The following is a 17,033-nucleotide window of genomic DNA, read 5'->3' as shown; positions in this document are numbered from 1 at the left end:
AGGTACAGGAGGAACGACTGGGCCAGGGTCCAGTTTCAGCTTCCAGCAGGCCTGCTTAGACACATGACCAAGGACATTTTGAGTTAGTCATGCAGATAGGTGTTTGCTTCCTTATAGTTTCTGAAAAGATTACTGTGTAAACCAGGAACTGAAAAGTTTGTATTTCTTCTCTTCTCAGGGAATCTCTGTTAACGTTTGTTCCTTACCCCCTAATAAAAAGCAATGAAAGAAATTGTTATCCTTCAGTTACCTAAAGTATGGGGAATACAATGCCCTGATTAGATGATTAATCTGGTTTTCTAGTTATGAATTCTTCCAGTGATTAATAATAAAGTTTAAAGAAAGGAATTACAGGAAAATGTACTTCCCATATATAGTACTGTACAAGCAGACGGTCTAGGAGATTGCATTTAAGCTATACAATGCATTTTAGAAGTTTCTTTTTAAAAATAAATTTTTGTTATTTGTCATATTTTATCATCATTTGCCTCTTAAAGGTATGATGCAGAAAGAACCATTAACACGGGGCCGCCCCAGTGGCGCAGCAGTTAAGTTCTCACGTTCCACTTCTCGGCGGCCCAGGGTTCGCTGGTTCGGATCCCGGGTGCGGACATGGCACTGCTTGGCAGCCATGCTGTGGTAGGCGTCCCACGTATAAACTAGAGGAAGATGGGCACGGATGTTAGCTCAGAGCCAGGCTTCCTCAGCAAAAAGAGGAGGACTGGCAGTAGTTAGCTGAGGGCTAATCTTCCTCCAAAAAAACAAACAAACAAACAAACAAAAAAAAAAAAAAAAAGGAAAGAACCATTAACACAAGCTTTCTCGTTATTTGGAAGTCTGGCAGATTTTTTGGATAAATGGCAAACTGCTGAGAGCTCATACCCTGCCTCATTCTTTCTAGGCCCCAGAAAGGAATCCCACAAGGCCTTTCCAAAGCTTTAGGAGTGTTATGTCCCTGGATGTTCTGAATCTTAAAGAACAGGGAAAGCAAGCAGGAAGAGATGGATAATTTGTGTGTGTGTGAGGAAGGTTGGCCCTGAGCTAACATCTGTTGCCAATCTTCCTCTTTTTGCTTTAGGAAGATTGGCCCTGAACTAACATCTGTGCCAGTCTTCCTCTGTTTTATGCGGGATGCCGCCACAGTGTGGCTTGATGAGTGGTGTGTAGGTCCGAGCCTGGGATCTGAACCCACACACCCTGGGCTGCCAAAGCGGAGAACAAGAGCTTAACCACCACACCACCTGGCTGGCCCCGAGATGGATAATTTTATGTTAGGATCTCTTATTAGAAAGTGAAAAACAAAATCAAATCACTAATGATGCCAACGATGATATCTTTCCATAGACCTGGGGTTATCTTCATAATCACCAGAAAAGAGCAATCAGAGATTGAAGGAATAACTATAATGATTATTATAAAATACCCCTTTGCCAATTGAGGGTTCCTAGTCAGAATTAATTCATGAAGAGCCTCAGAAATCTAGAACCAGGGAATGTTAAAGCTGGGGAGGAGAAGGCGGCATGGACTGTGTTTAATGCTCCAGTCCAGCCTCTGATTTTGCAGATGAAAAGAGTGATTGATTGAGTGACTTGCCCAGGATGCCACATCTGGTCCGCTGGCCCGCTAGGAATAGAATGTGGACCTCCTGCCTCTTAGGTTATGGGGCAAGGCCAGCTAGGGAAGCCATGGACAACTCTAAATTCATGGGCAGAGCTTTGTTCTAAAGAAGGCTTTCCTTCCACCCCGTAGTAGGGAGTGTGCCTAGTAATTTATACCTTGTAATGAATTGTTTTCTTTTTCCATTGACTTAGGATAATCTTCCAAAACGTTTTGTTATCCTGTCTTTATAGGTTATGCGAATGACACTGTCTACCTTAAATTGGCGACGGCGGGAGATGGTCAGGTGGCTGGTAACCTGTGCTACTGAAGTGGGTAGGTCAGCTTGGGAGGAGGAGCTTTCCCAGGTGCCTCATGGTTGGATTTAACTCATCATTTCCAGATGGAAGAGCGTCGTTACTCTTTTACGTTGACTGCTCCAAGGCTCCTGCCCCTTCCCCCAACCCCCAGCTCCACCCTTCAGTTATCCACACTTGCGTTGGTCCTCTTCCAAACTGTCACGTTTGTGGGGCTCTAACCTCTTGTTTAAAATGGAGCAAGTCAGAGAGTAAACATTTTTTTCTTCAGTTCTGTCACTCTTCAGGGCCTTTCGTAACCTTGTGTGGTAATCAAGTTTACAGTTTTATATTAAAGGGTTCCGGAGTGAATCTTGGGTAGATTGGAAACCACCTTTGAAACTAACTTGAGACTGTAGGTTAGTGGCTCAGTCCATTTTAATGAAAATAATGTGAAGTTATCTAGTTGCACTGCGTTTTTTCTTCTTCCTCTGAGGGCGAATGTCGTGGTATCCAGCCAAGACATGACCACTGGGTGTGGTTTAGGTGAGCTCTCAGATGTGTGAGAATGTGGAGCCAGCTGTAAGAGGATTCCGTGGCTGCCTGTGAGCTGCAGTGTGTGAGACCCGCCAGCCAGATTTCTCCCCCTGCAGCAGGACGTCAGTACTAAGGACAAACACAAACAAACAAACACAAACAAAATGGGGGCTGTTTAAAATAGATGTTGGTTAAACTCTCTTCCTGTTTGCGTCAGAAAAGTACACACAGCTCTTGCTGAGAAGTCACTGTCACCTCAGTGTTTAGATACACAGTAGACACTGTAAAATTCTTTTTTTTTTCTTTTATTACTCAATAATGGTTTGTTATTTTGGAAAAAGGAAAATTGATCTCAGTTTAAAAATTAGGTTTAGATTATTGAAGTGATGTTTTAGTGAAGCAATACAGAGATAATGGCAGTTCCAGAAGTGCCACTCAACTTCTCTACCCCTGCACCAACATGTACAGCTAATTTCTCTCTGCAATTTAGCACCTTTTCTTTACATCACTCACGTTTAGGATTTTCCTACAGTTGAGGCATATTGGGTCTCTGTGCTTAAAATGGTTAAAGACCTGTCAGCTGTTTCTAACATCTGAGTCATCTGTAGGTCTGCTTCTCTTGGCTTTTTTCTCTTGATTATGGGTTACAGTTTCCTGCTTCTTTGTGTGTCTTAATCATTTTGTATTGTGCATACTTTAAACTTACACACAATCACACCATATAAAGGTTCTCTATTTTGGTAAGAGTTGTAGTTTTTCAGACACAAATTCTGTAGTTGGTAACTGACAGGAGGCCCCAGTGAACTAGAACTCATTAGCAAAAAGCCATTGTCTGAAATGGCAAGCAGCACAGTGCAAATACCAGCTACCGAGAGGATTAGTTCTTTATTACAGCAAGTTCATGTTCCTTTCAGGCATTTCACTGAATAACAATCTATGATAACCTTATTCTAAAAGCTTGCTCCCAGGCACATTACCTTACAGGGTTTTCTGGCCCAGCTCGTGTCCTGTGATGGTTAACAATGTAAGCATTGATTATAAAGTGGAAATAGGCAGCCTCCTCGTCAGTAACAGGCCTTCTCTGTGTTCCTTGCAGGTGTTTATGCCCTGGATAGCATCATGCAGAGCTGGTTTACGCTCTTTACTCCCACTGAGGCCACAAGTATAGTTGCGACCACCGTGATGTCCAACAGCACCATCGTCCGTCTCCACCTGGACTGCCACCAGCAGGAAAAGCTGGCCAGCAGTGCCCGGACACTCGCACTGCAGTGCGCCATGAAGGACCCTCAGAACTGTGCCCTCTCTGCGCTGACCCTGTGCGAAAAGGATCACATAGCTTTTGAGACGGCGTACCAAATTGTTCTCGACGCTGCTACAACCGGCATGAGCTACACCCAGCTCTTTACGATAGCACGGTACATGGAGCACCGTGGGTACCCCATGAGGGCCTACAAGCTGGCCACCCTGGCCATGACCCATCTCAACCTGAGCTACAATCAGGACACGCACCCTGCCATTAATGACGTTTTGTGGGCCTGTGCGCTCAGCCACTCCCTTGGTAAAAATGAGCTTGCAGCTATAATACCTCTGGTGGTCAAGAGTGTCAAGTGTGCAACGGTACTGTCAGACATTTTGCGCAGATGCACCCTGACCACTCCTGGCATGGTGGGACTTCACGGAAGGAGGAACTCTGGTAAGCTCATGTCACTGGACAAAGCCCCCTTGAGGCAACTCCTGGATGCCACGATCGGGGCCTATATCAACACAACGCACTCACGACTCACGCACATCAGTCCTCGGCACTATAGTGAGTTTATCGAGTTCCTCAGCAAGGCCCGAGAGACCTTCCTAATGGCGCATGATGGACACATTCAGTTTACACAGTTTATTGACAACCTGAAACAAATCTACAAAGGCAAAAAGAAACTGATGATGCTGGTTCGGGAGAGGTTCGGTTGATGGAACTCGGATGAGTGGGGGCGGGGGGTGGGCGGGGAGGGGCGGTTTGTTTTTACTTGAGCCTGCCTTTGTACCCTTTTTAACTTAAAGAACAGAGCCACACCGGTATTATATGTGTATAGTTCTATTGCGTTTGCTGACTAAATTGTCATGTTGTGAAAGTTTGTGTGTTTTTAATTTTTTCCCTTTTTCTTTCTTTTTGTTTTTCTTTCCTTTTGTTATATTTTTTTAATTCTTTTTTTGGTTTTGTATGAGAGAGAGGTTAAAAAGGTTTGGTTTACACTGAGTATATGTTGTCGAGTGGCAAAAGTCCACACAGCTCTCCTGTTTTCTGTCTACGTTCACAGCCTCAAAAAAGTAATCGAAATGGCTTTAAAACCAAACAGAACACCTCCATCCTGTGATAAGTACCTCGAATGGATTCAGCTTTACTCCTTTGTAACTCATCTTTACATTTTCAGCATATTTAAACAAACCAACAAAATGAAATACTAATAGTTAAAAGGCTGACCCACGTGGCTTTGCAGTGCTGTTCGTCCAGAAGCATGGCACACGATGCTTGTGCATGTGGAAACTTCGCGACTGTCAACATACATTCTCAGGGATTTATCAAAAAAAATTAAAAAAAGAATGAGAGCATTTATTGTACTGTATATATATTATAGTATATGTCTGAATATTGAAAATATAACATTAACTAATTTATAAAAAATATTCTATGTAACGCAAAATACTTGAAGCTGCAGTAGCTTGGTTTTAAACAAAAACAAAAAAAACTGAGAGAAAACCTATCAGAAGGACTAAAAGTGCGCCTTGCTTCAGGGTTGGCTCAGGCGGTGAACTTCATGCTGGGCGTCTATGCAGAGCCACCTTCTGGATTGCATGGTTGGACTGAGATCTATTGGGAGAAATTCTATATGTATATATATTTATACAACTTCTGTATACATATATATATGTATACACATAGACACAAGACACACCACCACCACCACCGACAACAACCACTACACCACACATGCTTGTAACAGGCACTAGAATAAAGAGGGACAACAAAATCCACAGCCAGAGCAGCAAGCCTTAGCATTAAGAATATACAGTATGCCGGAACTGGGGTTCGTGCCTCCTAGCCTAGGAAACTTAAAAGAAATATCCTTTTGACACAAAACGCAAAATGTTTTCCAAGACAATTGACATATGATACATTACGCCTTTGCAGTGAGCTAATAATAAGCTAACCTTTGTGCACAAGTAACATTATATATATTATAGATCTATTCTGCATAGGTATTTTGACTTTGTGCAGGACAGAAAGTTGTGTAGGTATGACTGTTCTACTTTTCAGTTTTCTTTCTTTTTTTTTAAATATGTTTTATTTTCTCTAGAATTACTCAAAACGAAAGCAGCCTTCTATCTTGCCTTGTCTTAATGCTTTAAAATAACCAAACTGGAGATCTAACTACCAAACTGTTCATTATATTATTAAATACCAACTTTGGTTACAGTATAGTGTCTTTACTTTAGCTGATGGTTCTGTAATCTTGTGCTTTTTAAAGCAATTTTTATGTTTTGGTGCAAAAGTTGTCCAGTGTCTCTTGTTCCCTTCATTAGAGAACATGCTAGAGGTATGTTTGTAGGTATTTTTGTTTAGAAGAACTATTTCATGCGCTCCATTTTATTTATTATAATAGGTAAAAAGAAAAAAAAAAGGTTGTACTTCATCACCCATGTAAACATGCTCATGAAGTTGAAAGTAATTAAGATTTGATACACTGATATCAATTTATTTATGTAACTAAATCACTGTTTTATAAACTTGTTAATGATCAACAATTTTTGTTTTGATTAAAATTAGTTTTTTGAAAGTTGATTCTGCCTCCTTTATGGTATATCTCTTATTACACTTGAATTTGGTGATTATAGACCTGGGTGTTACGACATCTCCAAGTGTTTAATTCTATATTAATTCAGCTGATAAATATGTATGTACTGTTTTCTAAGCCCTGGAGATATAATGGTGAACAAAACCAGACACGGAAGCTTAACTCTCTGCTTAGTGGAGGAGACAGGCATAAATCAGATAATCACAAAGATAAAATATGAGACAGAACAGCCAGTTTTTCTTCAGTCTGTACACTTGGTCATTCGTCCCTAATTAATAAGCTATAATTAGGATGCCCAGTACTTAATATATTTAATAAATGCTAAGTTTATGAGAGGTTTTTGTGTGTGTTTGTGGTTTAAAAAGAAATTGTATTGTAAGGGGTAAATGCGATATATGCATTGTAAGGATCCGTACAACCCACCTCCATCAAAGATCTGTATGTAAAATGATGCAAATGTACTTTGGTTTTTTGTGTGTGGTAGGAAGACACATCATGAAATTTGCAATCGTAGCCATTTTTTAAGTGTACAGCTCAGCAGTGTTCAGTATATTTGCGTTGATGTGAAACAGACCCCCAGAACTTCCTCATCTTGCAGAACTAAACTCTATGCCTGTTAAACAACTCCCCTTTTTCTCCCTTCCACTAGACCCTGGTAACCACCATTCTCCTTTCTCTCTCTGTGAAGTTGATTACTCTAGAGACCTCACGTAAGTGGGATTATACAGTATTTGTCGTTTTGTGACTAACTTAGTTCACTTAGCAGAGTGTCCTCCATGTTCACCCATGTCTAGCATGTGAGAGGGTTTCCTTCCTTTTAAAAGCTGCATGGTATTCCGTTGTATGTATATACCACATTTTGTTTATTTATCCATCAGATATTTGGGTTGCTTCTATCTCTTGGCTATTGTAAATAGTGCTGCTGTGAACTTGGATGTGCAAGTATCTCTTTGATACTTCCTGCGTGCAGTTCTTGTAGATATATATCTGGAAGTGATATTGGCAAATAGGTTTTTTTAAGCTACAATTTTCAGAATATTTAATCCCTTGAAATTATTATTACTTTTTTTGGTGAGGAAGACTGGCCCTGAGCTAACATCTGTTGCCAATCTTCCTCTTTTTGCTTAGGGAAGATTGCCCCTGAGCTAACATCTGTGCCGATCTTCATCTGTTTTGTATGTGGGATGCCACCAAAGATAGCATGGCTTGATGAGTTCTGTGTAGGTCAGCGCCCAGGATCCAAACCTGTGAAACCGGGGCTGCCAAAGCAGAGCACACGAACTCAACCACTACGCCCCTGGACCAACCCCTCATTGAAATATTTTTAAAGTTTCTCTTTGACATCCAGTCTTAACAGTAGAATCTAAATGTCAAGAGGTTGTCAATAGGTGGAAGTTGAAATAAGTGAGTCCATGGTAACATTTTAAAATCTCATTAATGCCAAGTAGAAATAAAAATCAAAACTATAAAATGATAGGAAAATTGGTTCTGTTTTGGAGGTTTATTCTTAGTTTTTTGAAAGCTGATGCTGCTTAAGGGTAAATCTAAATTCATGTGGGTCCATTAAAACACGAGGACATTTTGTAATGAGGCAGATTCAGGAGGAGGGTCAGCAAAGGAAGAGGAAAGGCCACTTGGAGGAACCAAGAGTTTGAGATCTTCCCTGACAGAACATCCTTCTGTGTTCCTGGACCGTCTTTGCAGAGACATCTTACAGTCATTGTGGCCATTTAGAGTAGAGATGGAGACCAGGGATGACAAATGAACCCACGTTACCTTCCCATCCCTATTTTAGCCAACATTCTTTTTTTTCTTTTAAACAGTTTTATTGAGCCATAATTGACATACAATAAATGACATATTTTTAAAGTGCCCAATTTGATGTTTTGACCTATGTATACACCCATGAAACCATTACCACAATCAAAATAATGAACATATTCATCACCCCAAAAAGTTGCCTTGTGCCCATCTGTTAGCCAACATTCTTGAACCACCATGACATCAACTCCTTGTTTATAACCGGTCACGTAAACAAATAAACTGAGTTGATATGGACATGTTTTCTTAGCTTTCAGTGGGCCAGTGCTAGAAAAAGTCCTCAGATTGTTAAAATTGAATAACAGGAGAAATGGAAGAAGTGGCAAGCTTAGATTATTCAAAGGCAAGAGAATTTCTTCTAAATGTAGCCTGGACCGTAGAATTCAGCACTTCGCTGCTCTTGATTTGTGATTTCATTTGCGAATAGAAGCTGTGGTTTCAGGAAATGAGTGTTTCATGACTTTCAAATATTGTCAGTTGAATAAAAGTTATTAAGTCACTGTAGTCACAATATTATAATAATACAATATAGTAGCAAAGGAGAGCTGAGCTTTTTCTAAATTGCTGAAAAAATTGTTAAATGGCAGCTGTTTCAGGAATTACTAAGTGGTCCGTGAGAAGACAGGAAGATGTAGAAAGTAAACATTAATTAATCTGATACATTTTAGTGAAAGAAATGTGACTGAGGTGAAGTTTACAATAAACTGTTTTACATCGGTGTTGGACCAGTTCAAGCTAGCTTGGGTAAAAGGGATTTAAACGTGAGATATATTGGAAGGCTTCTGAGTGGTTCGTTCAGCAACCATCTTTTGTGTGCCTGCCATGATAGGCAGGGTTCTAGGCACTAGGAAGACAAGTAATGAACAAAAAAATGCCTGTTCTCACGGAGCACATGCTCTGGTGGGAGGAAGAGATAAACAAATAAGGTATTAGCTGGTGATGTGTGTCCCCAGGAAGAGCAGGGGAAGGCGTGCTGTTTTAGGTAGAGTGGTCAGGGAAGAATCCTCTGATTTGATGCCTGAAGGAAGTGAGGGAGGGAGCTGGCCATGCTTCTCTCTGGCAGATGCGTGTTTGAGGCAGAAGGAACAGCAAGAGCAAAGACCCCGAGGTAGCAATGGGAGTGTGCTTGCCTTGTCTGAGATCAGCACAGGGACAGACGGGGCTGTGGCTAGGACAGATCTGGGTAAGGGGACGGTGAGGCGGGCAGAGAGCGGGAGGAGGTATGGCTAGAGAGTAGGGGAGTTAGGGAGAATAAAAATTATTTCACATTCTATTTCTATTTTTATTCCTAGAGGGGCTTATAATTCATGGTAAAGACTTTTACTCTGAAAGACCCAAAGTAGAGAGAGGAGTCATGATCTGACTTACAAGTGAGATGAGAAGCCGTGGTTAGGAGGGAGACAAATGTAGGGGATATTAGAATAATCCAGGCAAGAAACGATGGCGCTTGGGCCCTGGGGGGTGGCGGTGTCAGTGGAGATGGTGACAAGTGGTTAGAGTCTTTATCTGACAAGGTGGAGCCGTTTCCTGATATTCGATGTGGCGTGTGAGAGAGAGAGCATCAAAAACGGCTCCAGATTTTTTAACTTGAGTAACTAAAGGAGGACGTTGCCAGTAACCGAAATGAGAAGATGCCAGGGAGCAAGTTTTTCAGAGAAGATTAAGAATTCAGTTTTGGACACATTAACTTTGAGATGCCACTGAGAAACCCAAGTGGGGCTTTCAAGGAGGAGTTAGTTCAGGAGAAAGAACAGGGCTTGACGTAACAATTCAGGAGTCTTTAGTTTTAAAATGTTATAAATAACCATGAAACGAGTAAATGAAGATAATTTGATCCAAAATAGAGAGTCCTGAAAATGTTCATTTCCCGGACTGAACTGTTGCTGTGACATTGCCCTTTGCCCGTCCTTCGTGTTGCTGACCTCTGCGTGGTGGCTTCTTCCGACACCCATCCTCAGCGTTCATTATCTGTGTTCTCTACATATTGACTTTATTCTTTTAAAATAGTCTCTCCAGATAGGAAACAGACTTCTGATCCTCTCAGCTCACAGTTCTCCACCAGGGAAGGGGTTTCTTCCAGCTCCAGTTTGGAAGACCTCAAGGATGACCCCAGCATGACTTGGCCCCTGACATAAGGGGGAGGGTCAGGGAGCACAGCCATGGCCAAGCAGGGGGTCCTATTTATTAGGGGGTGAGATTCCAGAGAAGAGAGATTTATTTTCAACTGGTGACATTTTTGGTGTCTTCTATGCCAGGACCAATAATAGCCTACTGACGGGCAGCCTTATAAATATACAGCCTTACAAATATAACTGCCTTATGAATATTTTGGCTTTCTCCTACCCTGTGCTGTTTTTTGGCAAGGATTTCATAATAACCGCATTTTGGAGAATGTTGGGTTGCTTAAAAGTCAGATAGGGGAATAATGGTCGCTCTTCCTCCCTACTTTTATTTTTGTTTTTCTTGTTTGTTTTCTTTTCCTTTTTATTCAGCAAAGTTGAAACAGTAGTGAAAAATGTTACTTCCTAAATGTCCACATAAGCTGTAAAACTTGAAGTGTGTTTTGGCGATTGGTGTGCCCAGGTCTTGCGCCTCAGTGTGATGCGATGTGAATCGCTCCTGCACAGGGAATGGAGTTCTAAAATAGGAAAGGAAAAAAACAGCTTCTTCCCTCTTCTCTTTGCATCAAAGCCAAACTAGAGACGTCTTCTTTCTCCAGGTGGGGAGAAGTATGAAGAAGAAGAAAAAAATCTGCTTTTCGAAAGAAAATGCCTTATTTCGCCGTGTATGGTAACAACCAGGAAAAACCTTTCAATTCTACCGATAAACTAACTTGAAGGATGTGCATGTTCAAAGGAATTTTGCTTTTCCTCCGTGGATGGTTTCTAAATGGGCTGCTGCCTTGTAAATATGTTCCTTTAAGTAATACAAAATGTAGAAAAGATGAAATGTACTTCAGAACAGTTTGAGCATTGCTTCCATTCCAGAATAGTGCGATGTGCACATCCACAGCTACTGAAAGGATGTTAGGGACCAGTGCGAGCACACTTTGGTCCCACCATCTGGTTTTGGTCATGACCACCATCACAACGATCATAACAGTAATGATAGCAAGCACATTTAGCCCTTACTCTGTGTCAGGCACTGATCTATGTACTTTATATTAACTAATTTATCACTCGCAACAATCCTATGAGGCATGTATTATTGCTATCTTTCCTATTTTACTGATGAAGAAACTGAGTCACAGAAAGGTTGTCCAAAGCTACCCAGCCAGTAAAGTGGCAGATTCAAAGCCAGGCAACTGACTCCCAAGCCACACTCATAAGCAACTGTGCTCTATTGCTCTCATGGGATTAATTCTTGTGTGTACCAAGCACGTTCCTAGCACTGCAGAGGACCCAGAGAAATGTAAGACATGTTCCGACCCTCAAGAAAAGATGCCACAATGGGTTTTAAAATGGATCAAGCAAGGTGGGTGGAATTCTTCAACAACTGTTTCAAATTTTCACTCAATAGAGCAACGTGACATGATCAATTTTATCTTCATTTGAGCCAAGGAAACACAATTTTATGTGTGTAGGTGTCACTTTATGTGTGTGTGTGTGTTTGAAAACAAGGTAGGCGGTCCAGAGCACATCCTCATTTTCCATCTCTGGGTCCGGTGGACTGGTCCCGATCCTGCTAGCATATCACCTCTCAGTGGTTAGGAGCAGACAGTGGAAGGCAAGTATGAGCCCATTAATGTTTTTTTTTATGTTAGCGAAATACATTATATTCTCCTTAATCTATGAATCAGCTTGTATTGCAGTGATTATCAGAGCATGGTCCTGGACCACCTACATTAGAACCACCTGAGTGGCTGCAGACACGCTCACGCCTAGACCCCAACCCAGACCCAGTGATTCTGACCCTCTTAGTTGGGGACATAGGAATCTGTATAAGGAAGCTCAGTTTTAAAGATCATTTTTATTTTGCCTTCACATCCAACATTCCCAGGTCTACATAAAAGGTCGATTAGGAAACAAGATGGACCAGAAAGAGGAGGCTGGGGGTGGGCTGCTGGCCAAGCCAGGTCGCCCCCTGGCCATCAGAACACTGCCTTCTCAGCCAACAGCCCTTCACACAAGCATTGCTCTCTTTGGGATGCCTACGTGTCACCCAGAGAGAGAGTGTTTGTTATCATGCTCAGGGAGTGCCACCACCCACAGATAAGACCTATGGGCTAGACGCTGGGTGAACTCTCTCTAGGTGAAAACCATGAGTAGAGACCAGAAAACAATCAGCAAAAGAGCTCTCTTGGAACAAAATTTTAGACAGGGATGGCTTCCTATGGCAATCAATACCTCAGCCCGTGTACACAGCACCTAAGAAACCCCAATGAGCCTGGAGAAAATCAGACAGTGGAGGACGTGAACCTTCCTAAAAGCACACTGAGTAAGTGGCCCCAGCAGTTTCAGAGGACCCTGCCGAGTCTGGCCCTCAGAGCTGAAACGGCCCCCTGTGTCCACTCGTAAACCATTCAATTGTGCCAGATGATCAAATGCTTTTTGTCTTTTACATGTCATACCTGAAAACCTTCGGTCCCCTCACGGGCAGCAAGACAAAACCACTGAGCTTCCATATTGGGAACCAGTAAATTTAATTTGTGGATGAAATTCCTGAAATCAATTTTGATTGCTGTCACTCTAGCAGATTTGGGGGACTCAGAACTGATGATGATGTGTGAAAAACATCTCTCTAAACTGCGAGGCAGAGACTTCACACTCAAGGTCTCCTCGCCCTTCAGGTCCCACTGGGTTTTCACGAATATCCTGCCAGCGGTTCAGGTGAAATTGAAGAGGGAGCGGTGCGCGTCTCTCTCCCCATGACCTTCGCAGGTGCCTCTTTCTCTGAGCAATTGTCTGACAGCCTGAAGTTCCACCACGTGCTTTACAAAAGCAGTGTCTTTGAGGAGGCCGTCTGCGCCCTCCGAGGCTTCTCTGTGGGACTTGGTCTCGCCGAGCGCAGGAACCTCCGCAGAGCAAGTGGCTTCCCGTGTTTGTGAGGCATTTCCAACCAGCCATGATCTCACGCCAGGTAGCAAATGACTTTCTGCCTTGCTGACATGGTGACTCAGGAGTCCCCGTGGGACCCTCCTCAAGTGCAGTAAAGAGGAAACCAGACAAGCTCGCTCATGCTTTTTTTTTTTTTTTTTTTTTAATTAAGGAGACATTTAAAAATATTCTTTTCTGTTATCCACCAGTTGGTGGTTCTGGTTCTGGTAACTCCAAGGGGACACAGGCTCACTGCCTGGTAGTCAGTGAGGGAATATAACTTTTTAACAACAAATCACCAGAGGAGAGTGGTGCCTGGCTCCTCTTGCTTTTCCGATTAAAGCTGTAACAGCACTTGTTATGGTGTGGAGCACGTAAGCATAAGGAGATTGTATGAGGTGGTAAAAATGCCTTATTTCACCTAGAGCAGGATCCGGATCTCTGAGAGCTCATGTAAAGCTGTGGTGAGGTGGGCTTTGCTGCACAGGGAAGGCGAATTTACCCATGGCCTAAGGCCTTTCAATGCCCATGAGGTCCTCGGAGGCCTCCCTCCCTCACTGTGGCTGCCTTATGCGGTCTAACTCCTCCTAACTGCTCTCAAAAACAGAGGCATTGCTGGGGTTCTGCTCTCTTCTCTGACAAGCCACAACCCCACCAGAAACAAAGAAGGAAAACAAGAAACAGAAACTCATATTCTGTCTTAGATGAAACGAAGAGGCATCTTGTGACCCCAACCATAGTCGATGAGGAAGGGCTGCCAAATGGAGCACAGATCCTTAGCGGTACAGGAAGACCCTGAGGGAGGAAGTCTCCATCTGTACCTCTCAGGCCGTGTTGGAAGAGCAGAATTTTCTCTCACCCTCCGAGGGGCTCAACCGCACACCCCTCGCATTTGAGCCGGTGGCACTGGAGTCCATCAGCAGGTCCGGGAGCTTCCCTGGCCCCTGCCCGATACCACAAGTGGCAGAGAAGTGAGGCAGAATGAGGAACACACAGAAATCATCTTTGAAGGAGGCAATTTGTTGAAGAGGATGGGGAAGCACAGAGCCTTGTGACAGTTGATTTCAGGGAAGGACAAAACAGTTCAGTCACATACACAGCTCTGTGATCCTGCAGACTGTCTCCGCTGGTCTGAAACCCAGGCTGGCCTGCCCATGGGACTCTCCCGCAAAGGCTGGTCCAGGAAGAACTAGCCTCTGAAACATAGGTAATAATCTAAAAAAGAATCAATACAGGATCTATACAAACGTATTACAAGAGAAACTCGAGGAAAGGAGGAAGAAAAGTAATAAAAACAGGCACCAGAAAAATGTGGCCATCAAGTAGATGAAAACACGACCATATCACCATGAATTCAAAAAATGTTACAAGTTGATCTACGAGCTGAAAGCAGAGACATAAGAGCTCAGGGAAGAAATAGTGATTATTATTATTATTACTGCTATTATTGTTGTTGTTACTGCTTTCATCATCATCATTTCTTTTTGCCAACTCACAGAATTTAAACTGTGCCCATGATGATTCAGAGTGCTTTTATGTATCAACTCATCAATCCCTACACAGCCCTTTAAGGTAAATGCTCTCCTTTTCCTCAATTTAGAGATGAGATACCAAAAGTCAAGTAACTTAACCAGAGTTAGGTTCTGGGGAGTGGCATCAAACCTTGACTTCAGAGCCCCTCCTTTTAACACTGGACTGTACGGCCCAGGAGCTGGGAACGTCCACAGAGACAGAGAGGAATGAAGCCCGCGTTGGAATAAGCACAAAAGGCAATAAACACTGCTGGAAATACAAGAAGGACACAAAGAAAGGAGTGAAAAGCAAGCCAAATGAATTGGAAATAATGTAGAATTTGAGAAGAGTAACATGAAAATAATAGATAGAGACATCAGTTAAATGAAATCCACAAATAGTATCCACATAGAAAAGAACCAAGCAAATGGAAAAAAATAAATACTCAAAGATACTATTCAAGAGTATTTCCAGAAATGAAAAAGACTTGAATTTCTACTACAAAAGGGCATACCATGTCCCAAGGAAAATTGGTACACTGAGCATCAAATCATAGCAGGGTAGCTAGACTTCAAAGATAAGGAATCCTGTGAGCATCCTAAGGAGGAGGAACAGTCACCTGTACAAGGAGATGCACCAGGCTGATATCAAGCTTCTTCACAGCAATGGTCAACACTTTTTAAATCATAGGAAGAAAATGTGAGGAATCCAACAGTTTTATACCCAGCAAACGTTGATCAAACGTAAAAGCAGAAGACAAACGTTTTCAAATATGCAAGACCAACTTTTTGAAGCTGGTTGACCACTTTTTGAAGAAACTACAAGGCAAATTTTGGTTAACAATGAGATCAGTGGAGAAACTTCGGCAAGAGGAACAGTGGTGAGTACTGAATCCATTCAACTGTCAGACAAAGAATTAAAACATCTGTGGAAATTATGGTTGTAATACAGAATGTGTCATATACGATCTTAATGTAGAAATAATATATTTCACCAAGATGTGAGGTTCTGGAAGGAAAAAAGACACCAAACACACTGATTTACAAACATTTTAGAGCTGAAATTCAAATGATACTTTTTTTTTTCTTTTGCTGAGGAAGATTCACCCTGAGTTAACATCTGTTGCCAGTCTTCTTCTTTTTTTTCTTTTTATGTGAGCCACCACCACAGCATGGCCACTAACAGACAATTGGTGTAGATCCATGCCCGGGATCCAAACTCAGGCCACTTAAGCAGAGCATGCCGAACTTAACTGCCAGGCCACCAGGACTGGCCCAAATGATACTTTTTATAGCAGATAAGTGACAATAATATAAATATGTTTAGTTGTAAATAATTATGCAGAACTATTGAGTAATTCCCAAGATATATTGTTAAGTAGAAAAAAAAAGCAAGTCAGAACAACATGTACAGTAGACCACTATTTATGGGGTGGGGAAGATTTTATATAATGTGCTTATAGATACAGAGATTATCTCTTGAAGAATATACACAAAATTGTTAACAACGCTTACTTCTAGAGGGGGTATCTGCTTAGTGAGGATATGGGGGTGGGAGGGGAGCCTTACTTTTCACTCTTCAAAATTTCATGCCATGTGCTTACATTAACTGAACCATAAGCTATTTTTATCCCAGGCTTTGGTACATCTTTATGAGCCTCAAGTTCACAGCACTGTTTTCTTTATTTTTCTGGGTCGTTCCGTTTTGGTGCCTGTAGCTTGCCTCTGAGCTCCCTTTGCTGGTCTCCAGGCCATCATTCTAAGCTGCCTAAAGAGCACTGTTTTCTTCTCCTCGTAGAACCTTTAAGGCCCTGGTGGGAATCACCTTCTCTTAAGGACGTGCTCCCTGGTCCTCATCTCTGCCCCGCCCCACCAGCTCACCTCTCGCCTCTCACCAGGTACTCTTTGCCTTGATTTGAAACCTTCTCCTCTCTGGCTTCCCAGATGAACGTGCCCGACTGGAGGGAGAAAAGCTTGTCATCAGAGAAGGCTGGGGACAAGCTGAGGCCCACAAAGAGGGTTAATAAAAGCGACTGTCTTTTTTTCTCTGCGGACAACCTGCAACCCACTGAGGCAGGAACAGTCTGCACAAAGGACTTGGGATGTAAACGGTGGCCTCCTTCTTTATTATTGAATCTAAAGGCTCAACGGAAGCCTCAGACTGAGCCAGGAGAAGAGTCGGCTGTTGAATCGTTCCAAACGGCTGCATTTCTATGCGCCTTGCAGAATTCTGAACTTTTTGAATGGGCTGGATGGGGCAGCTGCTTGCCAAGTGAGGTCCAGTTTTGCTGATCACCGTTGGGTGTTTCGTCCCTTCCACAGCTGTAAATGCACGCGTCAGGTTGTGCCCTCCTCCTGCCAGGCTGCCAGTTCCCCTGATGGAGTGTGTGGCTT

General features: G+C 42.5%; 1 protein-coding gene across 1 annotated transcript in view; it reads left to right on the top strand.

The window, feature by feature from the left end:
* ZSWIM6 (zinc finger SWIM-type containing 6) overlaps positions 1-6,258 on the top strand; it is a 185,162-nt gene extending 178,904 nt beyond the window's left edge. Inside the window, exons 13-14 of the mRNA XM_023625632.2 lie at positions 1,851-1,932; positions 3,526-6,258. Coding sequence (XP_023481400.1) covers positions 1,851-1,932; positions 3,526-4,388 — 945 coding nt within the window. The 3' untranslated portion in view covers positions 4,389-6,258. The remainder of the gene's footprint in view (positions 1-1,850; positions 1,933-3,525) is intronic.
* Positions 6,259-17,033: the final 10,775 nt, after the last annotated feature.

Source organism: Equus caballus, chromosome 21, assembly GCF_041296265.1.
Source record: "Equus caballus isolate H_3958 breed thoroughbred chromosome 21, TB-T2T, whole genome shotgun sequence".
NCBI lineage: Eukaryota > Metazoa > Chordata > Mammalia > Perissodactyla > Equidae > Equus > Equus caballus.
The sequence above is the reverse complement of the archived record's forward strand: the minus strand, read 5'-3'. Positions and strand labels throughout refer to the sequence as shown.